The sequence below is a fragment of the Sarcophilus harrisii genome, chromosome 1 (assembly GCF_902635505.1).
Source record: "Sarcophilus harrisii chromosome 1, mSarHar1.11, whole genome shotgun sequence".
Taxonomy (NCBI): domain Eukaryota; kingdom Metazoa; phylum Chordata; class Mammalia; order Dasyuromorphia; family Dasyuridae; genus Sarcophilus; species Sarcophilus harrisii.
In genome coordinates this window covers 8,791,562-8,813,301 of record NC_045426.1, presented here as the reverse complement: position 1 = coordinate 8,813,301, position 21,740 = coordinate 8,791,562, and the positions used below count along the sequence as shown (strand labels likewise).

Below are 21,740 nucleotides of genomic sequence, written 5' to 3'. Positions count from 1 at the left end.
TTACACATGGCCGACGGAGCGATTCACTTTTGAGAACCACACCTCTACATTATTAAGGGAGGGTTGGTGGTGAGGGGGCTGGGGAGAGCAAGGAGTCAGCTGAAGTGACGGTGATTTTATTTCACCGATATTACTGAGTCACATTCTTGCCTTCTCAGAGGGTGGGAGGGAGAAAATAAAACAAAACAAACAAAATCGCTAGAAATAAATGATAATTTGGAAAAAATGCAGTAGCGAAGTTAAGGAAGCCCCCCCCCCCCCCCAAAAAAAAAAAAAAAAAAAAACCATTCACCCCCGCCTGGGTGCCCCCGCCCCGGCCGTGGCATCCGCCAGCCCCACAGGCGGGCCCCCCCGCTCACCTGCATCAGCTGCTGTTTCAGCTTCTGGATTTCCGAGATGTTGAGCTCGCTCAGCAGGTCGGACACCAGGCTGGGGGCCGGCGGGAAGCCCTCGTCCTTCTTGGGCGTCGAGGTCTTGTTGCTGTCGCAGGCCGCCGTCTTGTGCAGCCCGTTCTGCTCGAAGCCGTTGACCAGGACGTCGTCGTTGTTGGGCTCGGCCGTCTCGTCGCTGAACTTGAGGCCGTCCAGCGAGAAGCTCAAGTGGCTGGTGTACATGGAGTCGTTGATGTTCATGTAGTGCGACAGCTCCTTGCGCAGGTTGTTCTTCTGCTCACGCTCGGTCTTGAGGGTCTCCAGGGCCTCCTCCAGCTGGCGCTCCGAGATCTCCTTGAGGCGGATGGCGTCCTCCAGCTGGCTGTTGAGATACTCCGTTTCCTCTTCCAGCCGCTTGATTTCATGTTTGAGGCCTTCAAACTCCACCTGGGACGGAGACAAGGCAAGAAGGCATCAGGCCAGTTTGGGCAGAAGGAGGAGGGGGCCCAGACCCCACCAACGTTGGGCCCCCCTCCCAGCCGGGCTCCCCCCCTCCCCAGGGCCGACGGGGCGGGGGCCGCTGCCTGCCCCCCCTCACCTGGTTTTGCTTCAGCACGGACACTTGCTTCTGCAGGCTGATGTTCTCCTCCTCGAGCTCGGTGTAGTCCTGCAGCAGGCGTGCCTCCCTGAACTTGTACTCCTTGATGTCGTCGCGCAGCCGCGCTCTCTGGATCTCCACATTCTGGTTGATCTGGCAGGGAAACAGCAGCACGAACGGGTTACTGAGAGCCGGGTGGGGGGAAGGGAGGGGGGTTCTACCTGTGCTGCCCCCGCAGGGGGCTCGGGGCCTGGGGGCTCCCCCTGGAGCCGGGTGCCAGCAGGCACAGCGTCCTGGCTCCCCGAGCTGGCGGAGTGTGAGCAATGGTGCGCACGGATCTTGTCCCGTGTGTGACTCCCTCCCCTCAGCCCAGTGGGAGACACGGGAGGGGAGTCATTCACATGGGGGGGGGGGAGGGTTGTTTAGCAGCTCTCCTTTCAGTGGGCACCTGGGGGGAGAGGAGAGTTGGCAGCCGAGTCCTGTCAGAGCCCATGGAGGGCATTTTACTGTACAAGTTCCCAGGAACGGCACCCAGACGAGATTTTTAAAAGCCAGCCCCAGGACCCCGCTTTGGGGGAGCCTGCCCTGCCACGGCCCAGCACCCCGGGAGGTCCACGTGGCCCCGGGCCCACAGGTGGTGGCGGGATGGCAGAATGGCCCCGACGCTTCGTGCAAAGACGCCGCTGTCAAATGACTGCTTCTCAGCGACCTACTCGCTACCGGTTCTCGCCATTAGGGTCGGCGAGCGTCCTCAGCTTTCTGCCCCAGCGCTGGCTCCCCGACGGCCCTCTCGGTGACCCCGGCTGAGCTCGGGTTCGCTTCTCCCTCCCTCCCAGCCCGAGTCCCGCCATCCTCCACCTCTCCTGCCTCCCCTCGCCGTGTTCACTCGGTTGCCAAAGCTTTTGATGGTCTCTGTCCCCCCCCTTCCTCCACCTCCCCTTTCCCCCCAGAACCCCAAGCCTCACTTTGGCTCCGCCCCAATCATCGCAGCCCCTTCACGGAGTCTTCTCGACCTCAGGCCTTGTAATTCTCTTCCCCTCAGCTCCAGCCCCCGTCCCCTGGAAGGCTCTTCCTGTCCCATGGCTTCAGGGCTCCCATGGCCGACTCCCCGCCCCTGCCCGGCGTGTCCGGGGCACAGCCCCCGTCCTCTCCTCAGCGGCACCATCTGTTCTCCCAGAGCCCGAGCTCAAAGGTGACCTCGCAGCTGCTCTGACTGGACCTTGTTGTCCGCCCTCCGAATGGTCCCCGTTCTAGGCTGTCTGGGAGCCTGGAGTCTAAAACCCTCGGAGGGGGCTCTGTCTAGAACTGCGCCTTCCACGACGGGCACCAGTGCGTCCATGTGCAGGTTCCCCCAGAAACCTCGGAGCTCTTCTCTTCTTTCCAAGGGCTGCTGGTCTCGAGACCCTCCTCCTGGGAGCCCGTCTTGACCCCTTCCTTCCCAGCCCTGCCCCCAGGAAACATCCCCGCCCGCCCTCTCCAAATCTCTCCTGTACCTGACAAAGGTACAGACTTTCGGGGCTAACGGGGTTCTCGGGAGTCGGGCTTAATCCTTCACTGCACAGAGAAGGAACCCGAGGTCCGGAGAGAGGAGACATGGCCTCCAATGGCGGTGAGAGCCTGGTAGGGGTGGGGGAAGGGGTCCGGCCCGGTCCTGGGACTGAGGCCCCTTCGGGTCTGAGGCTCTCACATCCTCCCTCCCCTCCCCCCACCGGCTCCCCCTCCCCAGGGCATCACAGCTCGGACCCCTTCACCCAACCTGCGGCAGCAGCCCCAGCCCGTAGCCCCGGGCCTGCCCGAGAACGCTCGCTGACCGATTGAGGGCGCTCCCCCGGCCAGGGGTCTGCAGCCCCCACCCCCGGGCAGGGCCCCGGTGCACGCTGGTCATAGGAGCCCTGATTTCCATGACATCATTGGCCTCGCTTCCCAGTGGAAGGATCCCTTTTTCCTCGGGGCCTCCTGGGAATTTTCTTAATGAATCAGCCCACGACCATTCTCGCCACACGAGCTCAACCGGACGGACGGGCGCCATCTTGCTGGAGCGTGTCCCACCGGACCGCTCTCCTTCTCCGTCTCTCGCCCGGCCGAGTGTCAGGTTCCTGCCTGAGGCGGCTTCCAGCTCCGGGGGCTCAGACTGGCGGGGACCGCGACGGCTCAGGAGGGCTCCGAGTCCAGACGCCGACCACCAGGTGACAGCCAAGCGGCCTTGAAATCACTCTTCCAGTTTGTCATTTCTCGAGGTTCTCCAGCCAGCGGCCGGGGCAGGGGTCCCTGAAGAGGGGGCCCAGCCTGGTCTCTGTCCTGGCTTCTCCCCCGCGGCCCTTTCTGGGGCGTCTCTTCTCCCTGTCTGCCTCCTCTCAGTTCCCCTTATGTCTTCTCCCACTTGGAGAGCCCGCTCTCCTTTCCTGAGCACCGTCAGGTCTTCATTAGGGTTTGGGGCAGCTGGCACGTGCTGGGCACCGGGGATCCTCCTGGGGAAACGAGGAAGGGCACTGCAGGCACGGGAGCAGGAGAGGAGGGCACCCGGGGCCCAGCCGCACACGGGCCGGCGTGGCGGAGGGACTGTGTGGCGGAGGGACTGTGGGTGCAGGAACCTGTGGCAGGGGGGCCGGAGGCCGGGCTCTGAGCAACCGGGGCCGCAGCGTCCGCTGTGTGTGTGTGTCCGGGCAAGTCCCGGTGCCTGCGGCAGCGGCTCTGTGACGGGGGCAGCGGCCAGTGCCCCTCCTTCCTCCGGGGCTTAGGGAGGCCTGGAGCCTCCGGCCTCACCTCGTGCTTCAGCTTGGACACCGGCCCAAGCTGCTCATCCTCTCCAGCTGCTTCCTTCTGCCCGGCCCCCAGATGTTCTCCCTCCCCCACCTTTCCTGGACCTCCCACAAGGTGGCTTCCAGAAGGAGGAAGGGCTGGGCCCGGCCGGCCTGTTTCCCCAGAACCTTGGCCCTCCAGGAGGAGGTCAGAGGGCCCTGACCGAGCTTCCTTTGTCTCAGGGAGCTCAGACAGCCGGGCGCACGGGGCAGACCCGCAGCAATGGCCGGGAACAGCCCCCGACCTCACAGCCCACAGTGGACACCAGCCGGCCCTGGGCGAGCCAGAGGCTGGGGGGAGGAGGGGACAGTGAAGGACCCCAGCCGACCTTTCTGGCCTCCCCAGAGATGAGCCAGCCCCTGGCAGTGCCCGAGCCCCATTCCCTGGCCCGGCCCCTGCCCACCCGACTCGTCCTGCCCTCCGGACCCCCAGCCCTCCTCTCCTGTCAAACCGTGTCTCCTGTCTGTCTGTCTCTCCTCTCTGAGGATGCTGGCAGAGCTCCTGTCTGGAGTGGGCGGGTCCAGGCCCATCCAGGGGGTGCTCGGGATGCGGCCTGGCCCCATGTTCCTGGGCCGCACTTGGCCGGAGGTCGCTTCTGGCTCCATTATCTCCTCTGCCCTCCCGGGGCTGGGGGGGAGGGGAGCAGGCCAGGTCCTGGGCGGCTCCTCCTTCCTCCAAAGCTCCCTATAGGGCCTGGATGGCTGCCCCTGCTGGGGGCCAGAGGAAGGACGGAGCCCCCGCAGCAGGTGCTCCCTCCCCTTCCCCAGCCTCAGACCAAATGGCTCTGGCTTCCCTGGACAGGGTAACTCCCCGTCGCCCACTCCTACTCCCAGGCCCGGGCTGACACTGCCGGGCCACAGAAGACCTCTGAGGTCACCATCCCAGCAAGCTGCAGGTGGGGAAACTGAGGTTCAGAGGGAGCCCTGGCTAGTCCTTGGTAGAGCAGCCCCTCACCCCAACCTCTGGGGCCCCCTCTCGGGAAGGGCCCATCTGGGTCAAGGCCGTGCCCGCCCAGAGGCTGGTACTTACTCAAGGCCGCCCCGAAGGCCTTGGCCCGGCGGGGGAGAGCCCGGGGGTTTGCCCACCCCGGGGAGGAAGCCAAGCCAAGGCCCATGTCCCAGAATCCCCTTCTCCCATCAGGGCCCAGGGTCATAATTTCATGAGAATTCCAGATAAAGACGAAGGGAGCGGAGCTCAGAGTGACCTTGGAGCATCCCTGTATCAAGGTCACCCAGGCAGGATTTGCACCCAGGGCTCCGCCTTTCAGACCCAAGTCTCCGGGACATCCACTTCCGTGAATGTCCCTCCCACCACAGAGCTGCTTCGCTCAGGTTCTGGGGCTCTCTGGGACCCCTGCACCATTCCTCTCTAAAGACCCCGCCTTAGAGATGAACCAGAACAGTCAGCACCAGACTGGCCCAGAGCGCTGCCCACTGAACCCTCCTGGCTGAAGGGGTCGGGCCACAACTCCCTCCTCTGCCCAGAAGGCAGTTTGGGGGGAGAGGGCCCAGTGCCCGTCATCCTCTGATCTGGTCACTCCTCTCCTCAGTAACATTCAGAAGCTCCCAGCTACTCACCAGAGGAAGCCTCAATGGCTCAGCTCGGTCCCAATTCCCCTGCCCACTCCCTGCCAGGCCAGCCCACCCTGGGGGCCGCCCCTTTCTTCCTCTCGTTGGAGCTACCTCCTGGAATGGCCCCTTTCTCAGCTGGCTGGGCCCCGACTCTCCCAGCTCCCCCCAGGCCCAGGGGCCTCACCTCCCTCAGCTCCTGGGCCACCGAGTTCAGCCGCTCGTTCTCCGACTGCGTGTTGGTCAGCACGTTGCGCAGCTGCTTGAGCTCGGTCTGCAGCTCCAGGACCTTGCGCACGTAGTACTCCTCCTTGGTGGCCGACTCCTGGATCAGGGTCTCCTCCCGGCTCTCGCCATCCGCGGCCACCTTCTTGTGGTTGGTGTGAGCTTGTCCGAAGGCCTGTGGAGACAGAGCGCACTGACCGTTAGGGGGAGGCCAGGAACGGGGCCCTGGAGAGCCTCAGAACCCTGTGGCCCTCGACCAGGCCTCGGCCCTCGGCCACATGGTGACCCTCCTCCCAGCCTCGGCCACACGGTGACCCTCCTCCCAGCCTCGGCGGCGGAGTTAGGGAAGCAAAGGGTTCTGAGAAGCATATTCTGGGCCAGAGTCTGGGCTGGGCCGAGATGTCCCAGAAGCCAGTCTGGCCGGCCTGAGGGCCTGGGCGAGGCCAATGCCGAGGGTCCCACATGGGAAGCCCCGGGCCAGATGGAGCAGGGCAGCGACATGGGCAAGTCTGAGCACCCCCTCCAGGCATCAGGAAAGCCAAGAGTAAGGACCAACGGGCAACAATTCTAAACAAAATATCCCACAGGCAAAAGTCACAAAGGGAAGCAGGAAACGCTTCCTGGAGCCGATGGCCCAAGAGCCATCTTTTGTCTTAGCCAACGGACTTCCAATGGATGATCAGGAGGCGGGGGTCGGGGTCATCATAGGGTTCGGCCTCCGTGCCCGTCTCAGGTTCGAGATGAAAATGGGGTCACCCTCCGCCAGCCCTCAGGAGAAGGGCCCCTTCAGGTCCCAGGCCATTTCTGGCCCGAGAACCGGGAGCTGCAGCCAGTTTCTGATCCAATTGACCCAAGCATTTTTCAAGCCACTGAGGCTTGGGGAGTCGTGTAGTTGGGTCTTGGGGTGCTGGATCCATCAGACCCGGGGTCAGCGAGGATGGGAGAGACCCAGTGAGGTGGCCCTGGCCTGGGTCCCACGGCGGGCTCCCGGGTTCTGCTGTGGCCGGGTGGGGGAGGAGGCGTGTGGGCAGGGAACCTCCGGGGCATGAAGGGCACTGCCCGCCTCATGAATAAGCAACACCAGGCCAATCAGCAATTCTGGGAAGGTGCAGCGTCGGAGCCATCTGTCCGGAACCGCCGCCCCGGCTGGAAGCCTGGACCCGTCCCCACCGGCCCTCTGCCTCTGGCCCAGCTGGGCCTGGGGCAGGGAGGCCCACGGAGCCCCCAGGGTCATCAGCCAGCACGGGCTCCTCCCTCTGGCCCAGGGTTACTGAAGGCGCCGGGACAGACCCGGGCAGGACGCGAGGGCGCCTCAGCTGGGCCTCCATCTAACAGGCAGGGTGCGCCCCGCAAGGAGCGGGCAGGCAGCTGGGAGGGCTCGGGAAAGTCTCCCAGGGAGCGGGGCCAGGAGGGCGGCCTCCAGCCCGGAACAGCCGAGGTCTGACCAAGTGCATCCAAGTCTCCCCGGCAGGACCTGGACGGGGGAGGTGGGGACAAATACTGTCCCATCTACACTGTCCCACGGATGGGAGAGGGCGCAGATGGAGGGGCTGGGGGGGGGAACGGATGTGGAAGGGGCACGAGGGGGGCCTCCTGCAGCCTGTCACCAGGCACCCCAAGGACTGACTACAGAAGGCTTTGGGGGAGGGGCCGTGACAGCAAAACGCTCCCGCTGATCACTTGCACGTTGCCATGACAACCCACCGGGGTTCCCTCGGCTCCCAGATTGTTGCCAGGAGGCCCGAGTACCCTGCCGGCTGCTCTCATGTCACGTTCCTCAGCATTTGTTTTCTGTGAGGGAAATCCACCACCATCAAAGGCGAGAAAGCTGCTTCCCCGAGAGGTCCGAGGGAAGGGGAGCCGCCGCGGAGAGGGCCCCGAGAACCGGTCCCGAACCCAGAGAATGAGCCCGAGAACCGGCCCCGAGCCCGAGCCCCAAGCCCCGCCCCCGGCCGCCGCTCTCCTCCCAAACCAACCCAGTGTCCCAGGCCTCCAAGGGCCTACTGAGGGCCAAGGGATGGCAACAGTTTCAAATGAGCAGCTCCCGTTCTTGGGGATGGGGAGGGACACTCGGGGCCCGGCGCCCAGTGGGACCCGCTCCATGCTGCTGATGGCCGGGAACGTGGCCGGCAGGGACGGGGAGAAGCCAAGGAATGGTAGAGCATCGGCTGGGAGAGCGGGGGGCCAAAGCCCCGCCCCCCCAAGCCTTCCTCTGTCCGACCTGAGAGCAGGGGGGCGGGGGGGGGCCACATCCCTACCCTGCCTGTTTGTGCCGTGCGGGTTTCCCGGCCCCCCATGAATGCCTTGCTCCATCAGACCGGTGCAGGAAGGCTGGCCTTCCTTCTCAGAGGAGCCCGGGACCTCAGGGAGGGGCAGCCAGCCCGTGCCCCGGCCCCTTTTCTCCTCTCTGGGGCCCCGGGGCCAGAGGGGGATCAGGAGATGGCCCAGAGGCAGCAGAAGCCTCGGGCTTTTCAGGGTGGGGGGTGTCTTTAAGAAGGGCCCAGGCAGGGACAGGGACAGGAGCAGATCCAAGGGCAGAATGGAAGGAACAAACAGAGGCAGGCCCTGGGGGCTCTGGCCTAACAACAGCTGGGCCTGGGGCCTGGGGAGCCAGGAAAGAAGCCCCAGAGCAATGACTTCCTCCCCCAGAGGAGCTGGGAGAGAATGTTATGCCAAAGCTCCCTTTTAATGGGGTGACCAGTTCCTCCAACTGTCCTATTTCATATTCTGCCTTAGGGTGTGACCGTCCCCTCTTAAGGGTTGAGATAAAGGTGGTATAGACATTCCTTAATGTCATTAGGATATCAGTAACCTCCCCCTATCTCCACCCAGGTCCCTCCATTCTGTCACTGCTCTTGTTATTCCATAAAAGGCTCCCTGCCCCGGTACTACACTCTGAGCTGACAGTCTGGTCTAGCCCGGGCGGGGATCCAGTGGTCCCAGCATTTCTCTCCATTTAATAAACTATAGAATTGGTCTCTAATCTCTGTCTTGCTCAGTTTCTTTTGGCATTACAAGGGAAACTGAGCAAAATGGAAGCACAGGACGAGCTGCAGACGCTGATGGGAACAAGGCGAGCAGCACCAGGGACACGAGGAACCACAAGAGCCGAAGCCCAAACTAAGAAAAACAAACCCCTGAACCCGGGCTCGGGGGGGGGGGGGGGGGGGGGTGCTGCCCATTTCACAAAGTCCCAAGTGAAACAGGAGAGGGCGCTACCTCCCCTCAATCATTTGTAAATAAGGGAGTGCCTGGTGGGCTTCCCCACAGACCCTCTACCTCCAAGGGGAGTAACAGCTTCCAGGCAGCCTTAGGGCTTAGTGCCCACCCCGCATGCAGGAGGTGCCAAATAAATGCTCATCTCTGTAATCTTGGGATCCCACGAACCACCAGACCTTGCAGAATCTCGGTTTCCTGCTCTGTAAAAAGGGACCCAGACTTTTACTACTTTCCTCCTGGGCTGCAGAGAGGAAGTAACTGTGGCGCTCGAGCTCTCCAGAAAGGGGAACTTTGGGCAAAAATTAGGGCTTGAGGTTCTTGTTGTTTTCGGGGAGCCCGTGGCGTGGTCCTAGTTCCCGTTCACTGTTTCTATGACATCACACCCCCCCTCCCCCGGTCCCTTTTCCTTCAACCTTTCCTCCCATTAGCATCTTTCCCAGAGTCCATCCTCTCATCACCTGCCAAAGCACCCAAGCTTCGAACAGTGAGCCCGAGCCCGGCCCCTCCGGGCTGCCCAGAGGGCCAAGCGGCAGCATCTGGGAGAAACAGGAGCTGCCCACGGGGAGCCAAGTGGAGCCGCCACTGGGAGACCCGGCCCCTCTGTGCTTCCCCTTTCTCCTCCCTCTTCCTTCTTTCTCCCTTCCCTCCCATCCCCTCCCAGGCAGGGATGGGGAACCTTCTCTGCAGTCTGGAGATTTATGACGCCATTGGAGAGTCCAGCTGTGGGAGGGGCACCAGCACCGGAGGCTGCCCAGCAAATGGTGGCCCAGAATCCCCCGCCCTGGCCAGAGGGGCCATCCCCCTCCCCATGGGAATGCAGATCACTGAAACTTCAAGATAGCTTGGGGTTTATGATTCTTCCTTCCAAATCTCCCTGGTGGACAAACCAAGCCCAGCAGTCATTGTTTGGGCCCAGAGACATGTAAATAGCAAAGGTTTGGCTTTTCTTTGAGAAAGAGGCCATTCTTTGCCTCAAATCTTATCTAGGCTTAATCACTGATTGGGTTAAAGGTCTCGCCCCTCCCCCAGCACCCTGGGCCCTCCTGGATTTTATCTGGGCCCAGGGGGCTCTGGAGGGGAGGGGGGGATTGACCTTTCCCAGTCTCCCTTGCTCTGGTCCTCTCGGAGGACAAACACGCACACATGCTGTCACAAGAGCGCAGCAGCTTTGGTTTTAAGCCACTTTTAGCCCTTCTCTGTCCTCCTCAGGAGGCTTCTTAAATCTTCCTTTTGCTTCCACATCGAACGATGTGGAAGCTCCCGGCTACCTTCATTCTGGTCTTTTGGGGCATTTTTGCAGCCAGCCTCAGGAGGCCCCAAAGATTTCAGGCAGTTAAAGTTTGTACCTAGAAATCCAGGCCCTGCCCCGGCACATGCCAGGCACGCAGGAGCGACTTCCCACACTGCGGTGAGCAGAAGCGATACCTGCCGGACGCTGCGTCCATCCTGGGTGGCCAGCCTGGCCCCGGTCCATGGGACCCCGCCCTTGCTGGTACTGGATGCTCCCCCCCCCCCCCAAAGTGCTGATGAGCATTTCTTCTCCGCCTTTATCCACCCCCAGCATTTAAGGTTGGTTTGGGGCCTGGCCACCATTGCAGCCTCCTGAGCTCCTGGGAATCCTCCTTCAGTGCTGCAGAACCACTTCCCGTCCTCCCACCTCAGGCCGGCCATAAACCTCCCACCTCTTCTGACAGCTCCCCACAAGCCCAGTGGAAGGGGCCGAGGTGGCCATTTGGTGCAGCCCACAACTGGAAGAAAAGCCAGAGGGAGAGGGAGGATGTCCAGCCCCCCCCTCGCAGTGCACAGAGGTGCGAATGTGTGTGTGTGTGTGGGGGGGGGGGACACACAGTCAGCAGCACACGGGGTTGAGATGCTGCTTTGTGCCACCCACCGACCGCCCTTCCCCAGAGGCCGCTCATAGACTCAGCTGCCAGGGGCCCGGGGCTGACGTCATTTAAGGAAGCTCCCAGCACATGTGCTGCTTTCGCCGCCTCCTGCCCATTTTCCAGGTCTGAGCTTCAGCAGATGAGCTAAGCAGAGCAGCCGCCGCCTTGCTCAGGACTTTGTGGTGTCACCTGGGAGCACTGTGGTCCCTCCTCCTACTCCCCAAGCACCGGGCTGGGTCCCACCCTCAGACTCCTCCTGCTCCCCGGCAGCCCGGCACCCTGTCGTGACAACACCAGGCAGCTCCTCGCATCCCGCATCCCTAGTACACTCGAGGCTGGCGGCCCCTCCCTGCACAGTCACCCGGCTTCTGCGAGCCCCTCCCCATCTTCCCAGCACCTGTGATCATGGCGTCGGAACTTTGTTTTTTAGAGCCTCCCAGCCCTCAAGGTGCGCACTTCCAGTCTTTTCTTTCTGAAATCTGTTCTCCTAAAGCCAAGGGTACGTGTGTACACCCAGAGCGCCGACCTGGCTCCGGTGAACTCGAGGATGGGCGGGATCGCCTCCGTCCCGGGTTTCCAGTCACTTAACTGACCCCTTTCCCTGGCTCCCTTCTCCTCACGGCTCCCTCAGACTCCCCAAGGGAGGAAACTGTCACCAAGTCCCCACCACGAACAAGGTGCGACCCAAAGGGAGGATTAGCCCAGCAAGGCCAGGGCCTCATCATAAAGATGGCGGCCGGGACCGAGCCTGGGTCTCCTGGTGGGGACGCTCTCCCCGTGTCGGGCCAGGTCCCAACTTCACACATCAATGAGGATGAAGGCACAAACAGAACATTTGCAGATGGCCCCAAACTCGAAGGGTAGCTCATGTTCGGGAGGCAAACGCGTCCCCCGAGATCCCACAGGACCAGTGAACGTAAGCTCATCCACGGCAGTTACAGAATCAAGGGCAACAACCTTGGAGACGGGCAGAGCGCTACGTCTGGGACAAAGCCAGGAGTCCCGGGGCCGGGTCGGCGATAAGAGGAAGAAAAGGCCCCCAGCAGGATACGCCTCCGCACTGAGATCAGCGCCCAGAACAAGAAGGGCCACAGCCCCAGCCCGCGACACTCGCCCGCGACACTCACCCGCGGGTAGGGGACTATGGGACCTCGCACACGGGCACTGGCGCCGGCAATGGAGGCGTGTCCCAGAGGCTGAGTGACTGTCACAGGCCTCCAGGCAACCTGAAGGAGCCGGGACAGTCGGTCCGGGAGAGGGGAGGACCTGGGGAGACGGGGAATCACCCGCCAGCCAAGATGCGCCACAGTCAGCTCCTTTACATCCACAGGGCCTTCCTGGGAGAGGTTCAGAGCCAGATCTGTCATCACCATTAGGAATGCATCATCCATAGGCTCCGGCCGGCCCGGCGGCCTGTGTCAGCTCCCCTCCCCTCCCCCAATCCATTCTCGTTTTCTTTCGCTCATCCTTAAGTGACATCATGTTTCCCTCCTATGGCCAATGAATTCCCTGCAGGGCGATCCCCCTCCTTGCCACAGGATCCCAGCTCCTGTACATCAATGCCCTCTCAGTCCCATATCCATCATTCCTCTTCCACACTTGCCAGTGACACTTGGGAAGGGGAACTTTGATTCCTCCAGCCTGTGCTCATTTTCATTACAGAGAGCCAACACTAGCTGCACTTGCGTCTCCATCCCCAGCACCAGCAGCCGGACCCCAGGGACCGTCAGTGGGCGGCCACCCCCTCCCCCTTATCTCCATTTTCAGTCCATTCTGGCCCCCCCCCCCCCAATCTGGCTTCTCCTCCTGCCTTTGCCCAGAGGCCATTCTCCCCACTCCTGTTTCTGGATCTGCTACCAAGCACACTCCTAGTCCTCACGTGAGCCGCTCTGTCCCCTGGCAGGGTGTCCTGCCGCGGGCCACTTTCCATGCTCTCGGGCAGCTGGGCCTTCACTTGGCAAAAGTGGGACCGAATGGGACAATGGAGAGCTGCGCGTGGTGGGTGGTCAGAACAAACATCCTCTAAGCTCCCATCAAGTTCCAGGTTCAGGACCCACAGCGGGGTTTGCAGCCACCTTCCCTGCCCAGGGGAAGGGCCCAGCGGTGCATTCTGGGTTCCCCCCGGCCGCATCCCGCTCTCTCCACCTGCAGCAGGAAGCGGAACTCCCTTGAGTGGGCGGCCTTCGTCTCATCCCGACCCCCGTTCTCTCCCAACCAGCTTCTCCCGTCCCTGCCGTCTCCCTTCGAAATAATGGCAGAAGTCACCTGGAAACAATGGGCTACCACGTGCTAACAGCTGCACCAGGAGGGTGGTGGGAGGGAGCACGGCCCCGGGGCCTCATCAGCCGGTGACTCTGGGCAAGGCCCCTGACCCCAGGGGCCCAACCAAAAAAAAGGTGAGACCCACAGGCCCCCATCCTCCCCTGTCTTACAGATGAGAACTGGGGCCCAGAAAGGGGAAGGTCTCAGGTAAGAAAGTGTGGGCCAGAGTAAGGCAAGTACTCCCTACGTTCCAGCCACTGGCAACAGGCTGAACTTGAACCCAACCAACTTTCAGTTTACACACAGTGGGCAAAGTCTTGGCTCATTTTCAACTTGTTCTTCCTGAAGGATCAGTTCTCCGCGACCCTCTTTGTGATCTCGGGAAGAGCCATGTCGGCACCCCGAGAGCCAGTGTCCGTCTATCCCCCAGAGCTGCAGCCACTGTCTGTCCGCCGTCCCCCAGAGACTGAAGGGCAGCTCCAGGCCCCGAATGAGGAAGGGCTACGGGGGCTCCCACAAGTGTGGGCAAATGCCTCCCTGGGGGTGAGGGGGTGAGGGTGTGCGAGCACATGTGTGAATGTGAGTGTGCAAGCACGTGGGTGTGTGCACGTGAGGCAAACCCATCCCAGGGTTCCTGGCTCTCTTTAGTCCAGGGTGCTTTGCCTCTTAGTCATAGCTAACGAGAGCCAGGGACTGAGAGGGAGTGTCCGGATCAGGAGCCTGTGCACGGCCCTCACACAACAACCAGGCACTGGATGGCAGCCCCCGAGGCTTTCATGCAGGGGCTGGGGCTTCCATATTCCTGTCCCTCCCCATTCTGGGCTGGTACTGCTGGCTCTGTGGCTCGTCCCTCCAGGCCTCAGTTTCCCCGGGGAGACGGTCTGGTCAGACCTGATCTCCCCGAGGGTCCCCCTTTTGGCTCCCATTCTGGAGCATGGGCCAGGCTAAAGGGCACCAGGGAACCCAGCCGGCTTGGTGGGGCAGGGACTCCTCCTCAAAGGGTTTTCCTTCAAACCAGTTGGGCCATTTTGAGGCACCCACACAGCTTGAGACATCGGGATGAGCCCGAGCCTCGTAATTAGCCGAGAAAGAGTTCCAGGAAGTCGTTTCATTAGTATGTCTGAAGCTAGTCAGCATCCTTTGTTCAAATCCCACTGCCGCCTAACAGTCTGGGCTTGTATTTTGTTCCTGCCAAAACCCACGGGCCTGCTCTGCCCCTGGGCATCCTGGGAGCCAGGCCACCAGAGCTGCCAAGGCCCAGGAAACTTCCCACGGTGGCAGGGGGCGGCTAGCCCTGGCCCTTCGGGAGAGGTGACCATGCTTTCCCAGCAGCCCCTCCTCTAGGCCAGAGGGGACTTCCGGGGCCGCTCTGACGGGACGTGGTGGAGGTCAAGGTCATTTAAGACCAAGTTCAATGGGCCTATCTGAAGGTCACTTGGGGTCGGCCAGTAGGTGGGCTTACCCAGGGGGCCCTCTCCTTGCAGACCCAGAGTGGGAGGGAAGCTGCTTTTGGGGTCCCCCATCTCCTGATGAAAACCCGTCCAGTCTAACAGTACGTCTACATTTCCAAATCACTAAGCATTTATGGAGTGTCTACAAGGGCCGGGCACTGGGCTGGGGCACAAAAAGTGGCAGGAGGCTGCCCTTCGCTCCCAGGGGGCTCACGGTGTAATTAATGGGGAGCGGGGAGAGGAACAAGCCAACAAAAGTGCTGACTACACAGGAGACACAGCGCCCAGGCGGAAAACCATCAACAGAGGTGGTGCGAGAAGGCTTCCTGCGGGCGGGGGGGGAGCCAGGAGGCAGAGAAGTGGGACAGCCTTCGGGTCTGGGGCAGTCAGAGGGAAGGCCCCAAACCCAGAGGACAACGGGGAGGGCGCCGGGACCCAAGAACGGCTGGGGGAGGGGGCCGGGACCCGGGAACGGCCAATGCTGGCTCTGGAGCAGCCCAGGGGCAGATTCCTCCCTGGCATCTCGGGAGCCACTGACCCAAAGCCCTCGTTCTGAGCACAGGAGCAGACAGGGGCCCGTGGGGCCATCTGCCTTGTTAGGGAAGGAGAGGGGAGGGGAGGTCCCTTTAGGCTGTTTTCCCAACTCTCCGGCCAGGGTCTGCCCCCTCTGCGAGAGGAAACACAGGCCGTACAGTCCCACAGCTTGCAGAGGGCCTGCTCTGGCCGAGGAGGAGCTGTCTGGGGAGCAGGGAAGAGGGAGCCCTGGAAGGTGCTTGATCGGGGTCACTGGGCCACATGCAGGATGGCCGGGAGGGGCAGGAAAAGGAGGGACAGGAGGTCAGGGGGGGGGGGGGGCCGCAGCCCACCCTGCCATGCTCTCAGAGGCCTTTCCTGTGTGGGCCGGCCCCAAGCCCGGGGGCTCACGCTGCCCGAGGGACCGCCAGGGAGTCTGGGAGAGCCTCTTTGTGCAAAACAGGAAGAGGGCCAGCCTTCCTTCCCCCGCTGGCCAGCTCCCAGCACCCCCAAGCATTCTCCAGCGCCACGTCAGGGTTCCCCGGGCCAGGACTCTGGGGCCGCCCAGGCTCTCGGGCCTCCTGTCCTCACATACCCTCCAGCTCCCCCGGCCGGGCAGGGGCCTCCAGAGGGCGCCCCCAAGACCGCTGACATCCCCGGGGGCCAGAGCTCTGCCCTTTCACTGCCGGTAATTAAGGGCTCAGTTTCTGAGTGACGGAGAGCAGGGAGCAAGGGGGAGGATGGGGCCAATGGCCTGTGGAGAGCTCTCGGCCCCAGACGGCGGCTCCCGGAGGATCCCGGCTGGGCTTCTCAGTGTGTTCCCGTGGAGTCTAAGCCCAGGGTTTGCCCAGGAGAGGGTGCTGAGATCCGGCACCCAGAGGCACGAACGAGTCCCCTCCCACAGACCGGAGCCCCCGGGGCCTTCTCCCCCCTTGTCCGGAGGTGGAGAGGGAGGGTGGCAGGAGAGGGGCAGAGCCAGGGGCTCCCCACGACTACAGGGGTAACACCGATGGCAGAGAGGAGGGCGGGGGGACTCGGAGGCCCTGCCCCCATCTCCTCGCACCCAAGACAGAGTCACATAGGAAAGCGGGGGGTCCGGAGGGAGCCAGTGAAGGTTCCTGGGCAAAGGAACAGAGAACCAAAGCTGTGTTTTAGGTGGATTAAGGGTCCCAGGGGGTCACTGCGCCTCCCACAGGTACAGTCGGGGCTCTGAAAAACCGGCACCACAGAGACAGTCCCTGGGACCAAAGCCCTCGGGGGGCACCAGGCCCTCCTTCTCCGGCCTCGGAGCCCAGAGTGGGTCGGTCTGGGACCCCCCCCCCCCCCCCCCCCCCCCGCAGGGTCTGCAGCACAAGCCCGGGGAGGGCTCCCACAGGCCACCTCTGAGCACTGCGGGGGTGGGGGTGGGGCGCACTGCCCAGGACCAGGAGAAGGGGCTTCCTGGTTTCACCGGCAACAAATCCCCATTCCAAGCCCAAGTCATGTGGCGGGTGTGTCCCCCCCCATGCCAGATGAGGTCATGGCTCAGCAGGCCGTGTTCTATACAGAAGCAGGAAGCAGCAGCCCCAGGGCTGGGGGAGCGCGCCCCGCCCCCCCCCCCCTCCCGGGTAGGGCAGAAGCCAGGCTCAGCCACCTCCCCCCACCCCCAGCTGCTAGAATGAGGGAGGCCAAAGCCCAGCCTGGGCCCTGGGCACGGTTGGCACCCCCTTTACTCCCCTCCCCCCCCCAGATCTGTCACACAGAGCCAGGGAACGCAGCTTCCTCACACCGGGCAGGAAGAGCGGAACCGGGCGGCCCGCGGGATGGGCAGAGGGCGGCCCACAAGCCCCTGGCTGAAGGTCCCAAACCAGGCCCCCGGAACCTCCGGACGACTGCAAACCTGTCTGAACGCGCATCTGAGATGCCGGGGCTGCAGTCCCGCCCGCCACGACTGCCCCGGCCTCCCCGGCCTCCCTGACTATCCCGACCGCCCCGGATCAGGTGCCCTCCAAGACTAGAAGGGGACATTCGTGGGTTGGGCAGTTCCACAAGCATTTGGACGCCGCCCGCTATGCTACCTTCCACATGGGGAGGGTGGGAGGGGGCCCGCCTGCTGGGCCAGGCCCCGGGGCACAGAGCACTGGAGATGCTTGTTAGCTGTACGGCCACGGCCGGGTGGCTTTACCTCTTTCTGCCTCAGTCTCCTCTTCTGTAAGATGGGGATGAGAGCCCCTCTCTCCCTGAGCCGACCTCACCATGCACAGAAAGGCGGCTGCCGCTCTCACTTCTCTGCCCGCTTTGGGGGTTTTTGGGCACCATCTCACATCCTTTAGGGGAGTGCCCTTTCCGGCCCGGCCGCCCCTTCTGCGGCCCTGAAACCCAAGCCGGGTCGTCACTCAAGCCTCCCGGGCACCCGAAGGGCCCGTTTCCCACTGGCTTATTCTTCTCTGGACGGACTCTCTGCTCTCTCACGCACATCTCTGGCTTTTGGATCCCAGGATGGAGACCAAGGGGCTGGGCCCAAGGAGAACCATGAAACACGAGGCCTCTTGGGACGGCCTGGCCAGGTCTTTTCCGGTTCATACAGGGTGGGGGTGTCTAACTGGAGGATTTCTTGGGTCCCTCCCTCAAGTGTCACCTCCATCCCCCTTCCAACTGGGACAAGGTTCTGGACAATGGGGATCTTATCTCCCCCTGGGCCCCTTCCCTGGGCCTGGAGCCACTCCCTTCTGCCCGCCTGAAATTCTCCCAGCAATCACTGGGGTTTGTGAACCCCCCGAACCGGGGGGATTAAGACTCCTTAGAGAGGCGGCTACACCAGGGTTTCTTTCAGCCCAAGAAAATTGTTTGGAGGCAGAAGGAAGGGGAGCAGGTGGGGAGACGGAGGCTGGCCCCCAGGGGAGGGGGAAGGGCCGAAGGCAGACAGGACAGCAGAGACCAGATGGGAAGGAGCAGAAGCCGCTGGCCTGGGAGGCAGCGGGGGAGGGCAGGGCTCCAGACTCAGCCGGGCCACAGGTCTGCGGGTCAGGGTCTCCGGGTCGGGCCAAGCTGCTTTAGGAATGGCAGAAGATGCCCTGTCTTTGAAAGGACTGGGCCCCTGGACCACGCGGTCTCAGAGGAACTCTGTAACTCTAGAGCCAAGAACCTGCAGGATCATCCCTGCTTCTTCTGGGGGCTCCCTGGGCGCCTCAGCCTCCGAGCTGGGCCTGCGGGGAAGGCACAGGGGGCAGGGCAACCCAGCTCTGGGCAGGCTCCCAGATCTATAATCTGCAATTCAGGCCCAATCCCGGCCTGAGGGAGGGATTTAGGATGAATCCGGCCCCATTTAGAAAAGCTTACACCCTAATTGCCCGGGACCCAGGCGCTGCCAGGGCCAAAGCCCCTCCTGGCACTGGCTGCCAAGCCCGAGCTGTCCCACGTACCCAGCGGGCAAGGTAGCGCCCGGCTTCTCGGGCAGGCGCCTGGCAGCGAGAGGGAGAAGGAGCCAGCCATTCTTCCAGCACAGCTGCGAAGGCCTCTGAGGAGACACAAACCCCCATTCAGCAGCCAACAGGTCAGGCCGCAGTGAGGAGCCCCCACCCGCTGCCATAAAGGGAAGGGCCCTCCTGACAGCTGGGCATCCCCACCCCCCAGCACCCCCTGGGAACGTGCTGAGGGCAGGCCCAGGCCTAGGCCAGGGAGACTCCTCTGCCGCCCTCCCAGCATCCCACAGGTCCCAGCCCGGCCTTCTGACCCTCCGGCCACAGAAGGGTAATAGTGGCAATAACAACAATCCCCCAAACTGCTGCTGCAGGGCAGCGCTCACCATGAGGGGCAAGTCCTGTGGGCAATGTCATCTGGACTTTACAGTCAGGGAAACTGAGGCAAAGACCGATTACAGGGACTCCCCTATGAATGCACAGCAAGAAGCACAAGCGGCATCTGAACCCAGGTTTTCCAGGCTCCAGATCTATAAGGATCTTAGACTAAAGCAGCCAAAGAAATACAGCCCGACCCTGTACTTACAGAGAAAGAAAAGGAGACTCAATGAGGGGCTCACCCTCAAGGACACTGCTCACCAAGCCGGGGAGACAGAAGGACTTTCTGGGGCGGGGGGGGAAGAAGGGGAAAGGGAGGGGAGGGAGAAGAGAAGAGGTGGGGGAGGAGAGGGGAGAGGGGAGAGAGAAGAGGGAGGGAGGAGAAAAGCAGTGGGAGACAGAAATCAGAGACAGAAAGCCGTAAAATATGACCGGCCATGTTCAGGGAATGGGAAGTGGTGGTGAGCGAGCGGCCAGAGCCGGCCGAGCCCGAGCACGCCTTCCTTGGTCAGAGGTGGCCTCCCAAGGACTCCCTGCTCGGGGCCAAACATCCCAACCTTTCCAGAGCTCCGCAGGGGTCAAGGTCTTGTGGTCCTTCCACCCTTCAGACCCTCCATTTGCCAGCCTCCTCCCCAAACGGAAGTGGCTCATCCTGAAGCTAAGGTACCGGACGCTGAGGTCACTAATTGAACCCAACTGCCAAGCGTTCAAAGCACACTGCAGAGTGTCTCTGATGGGCGGGCGATGTGGTCCCTGTGCCACAGGGTTCCTACACCATGTGATTCCCACGCCAAACGTACATTTGCCTAAAAGCCAGGCCTCAGAACACACCCAAGGCAGGCGCTCAGAGGAAGGTCAGAAGTCCTACAAGAACACAGTCACGGTCTCCCGAAGAACCTCGGACCCCACTGTGTGACCTGGGAGACACTGGCCCAGAATGCTCTGTGCTCTTGAGCAAAGCAGACGCTCCAAAGAAATAAGGATGCGTAAATAGAGAGCCGTGTCCAACACCAATGTTGACATGCCCGTTGTGCCCGATCTGTGGTGGAACCTTCCAAGCTCAGCCACAGCCTGCCACACCGGACACCAACCCTGACAAAGGGAGGTGAATTTTGTCCTCCGTCAAGAACGAGCCACCAAACCTGACACCCCCAAGTGAATTCCACAGTCAGGAGCCATCGGGTCATAAGAAGACCCCAGAGGTCTTGTTCTCCCTCAGGAAGACCCGATGCTCAAAGGGGAAAACCAGATTTCTTTGGAACAAAAACATCCTCGATTGCCTGCCCAGAGTGAGAGACTTTCAAGTTTGCCACCAACTCTGGACACTTCACAGCCCTCAGCCTACCAGAGGGACTTGCCACTGCCGAAACGGGTTCAAACCCCGATTCTGACGCTCACAAGCTGGGTGGTCTCGAGTATTGCTCCTCAGCCTCAGTTTCTACACCTGCTTCCAAGGCCTTTCCAGTCCTCTCGTGATTCTGAGACCTCTCTGACAGACCCCATCATTATTTCCCTCAGTTTTTGGATTGTGAAAATGGGGCTGGGCGGCGCCATGTGGCCAAGGCGATGATGTTGGTGCCGGAGGGCGATGTCCGAGGGCAGGGGCCTCGATCGTGCTGCCCTGCGGGCAGTGCCATCCCACCAGCAGGTGCTGGAGGGAGAGTCAGGGTTTGCCATGTCCCAGCTTGGTGACTGACCCTGCCACACGAGGCTAGACAATTAGCCATTCACAAAGTCCCCCAGCTGGTCTCCCGGCCTGCGAGGTCCAACAAGAGGCGACTCAGACAGAAAAGACTCGGCCCAGCCCTGAGAATGCTGGGGATCCTGGCCCCAACCCCTTCAACTCCTAATAAGAGCACCATTTACAGAAAGCGTTACAATTCAGAAATGATTTCTTTGCAACAACCATGTAAGAGACCCTGTTCAAGCTCTATGTCCCCATTTTTCAAATGAAGAAACGGAGAGTTAGAGGCTTGCCCACAATCCCACACTTGTGCAAATGGCCGAGCTCTGGAATCAGTTTCTGGATTCAAATCCCACTTCTGACCTGTGACCTTGGGCAAATGAAAGAACTTCCCTGAAATTCCATTTCCCTATCTGGGAAAAGAGATCTGGGGAGCCCCTGGGGCTCCTTCCTATAGGAGAGCCATGTGTGGCTCTTCAAAGCCTTGGTTGGAGTTTAACTAACTCTAATATGTCCAAGCTCAAAGCAATGCACAGGAAAGAATAAGGAAATCCATCCATCCACTCATCCATCCTTCCTTCCTTCCTTCCATCCATCCATCCATCCATCCTCGTGAATAAAACCAAAGGAATTTCCAATAGCCTTTCACTTTGTCAGCTCATTCCAGGGCAAAAACCACCTGGCTGCTGCCTTCAGTCAGGAGACCTGGGAAGAGTGAGACCAGCTCTTACCTTGTACAAGTTAAGTCCCTTACTTCCTACTCCTCGGGATAAATGGGGACAAAGTGCTAGAGAAATGGATTCCCCTACTCTTAGAGCATTAGAAGCTTGTCTACACTAAGGGAGAGGCCCTGTGTTAGTTGTGGGGAACAGGAAACAAAAGCACAGAATTTCTATTCTACTGAATACATAAAGATGTAAGCACAAGACTGCCCAAGGCACAGAGGGAAAGGGGGTGTAACTCCAGGCACTCACACACATTCTGGCTCAGCCATCTCTCTCTTACACTTTCTCCAGGCCAGTGAAGCGAGCCTCCTTACTGGGTCTCCCTTCCCGCCTCCCCCCAGATGGCTTAGGGGAGAAGGCAAGGGCACCGGGAGGGTCTGGCAGGAAGGGGGGCATCAAGAGGGCAGGGCCTGGTTGGAACACAGCCCAGCCTTGGGTCCTCAGCCCTGGATCTTTGTGGCCGTCCCAGTCCCCGCAGCGGGGGATAGAATGCCAGGCCTGGAGATACTTCATGCGTGTATGACCCTGGCCAAGTTACTTGCCTCGTTTCCTCATCTGTATCATGAGCTGGGAAAGGAAAACCACTAATATCTTTGCTGAGAAAACTCTAAATGGGATCACGAAGAAATATCTTAATCTTAGTGCCTTTCCTCCAAGAGTAGC

General features: G+C 61.5%; 1 protein-coding gene across 3 annotated transcripts in view; it reads right to left on the bottom strand.

Moving 5' to 3' along the window:
• BICD2 (BICD cargo adaptor 2) overlaps positions 1-21,740 on the bottom strand; it is a 54,382-nt gene that overhangs the window by 12,071 nt on the left and 20,571 nt on the right. For all 3 annotated transcript variants that reach the window (XM_031952009.1, XM_031952012.1, XM_031952017.1), the window contains exons 2-4: positions 5,524-5,736; positions 970-1,122; positions 360-818 (exon numbers count right to left, since the gene is read on the bottom strand). In XM_031952009.1, coding sequence (XP_031807869.1) covers positions 360-818; positions 970-1,122; positions 5,524-5,736 — 825 coding nt within the window. The remainder of the gene's footprint in view (positions 1-359; positions 819-969; positions 1,123-5,523; positions 5,737-21,740) is intronic.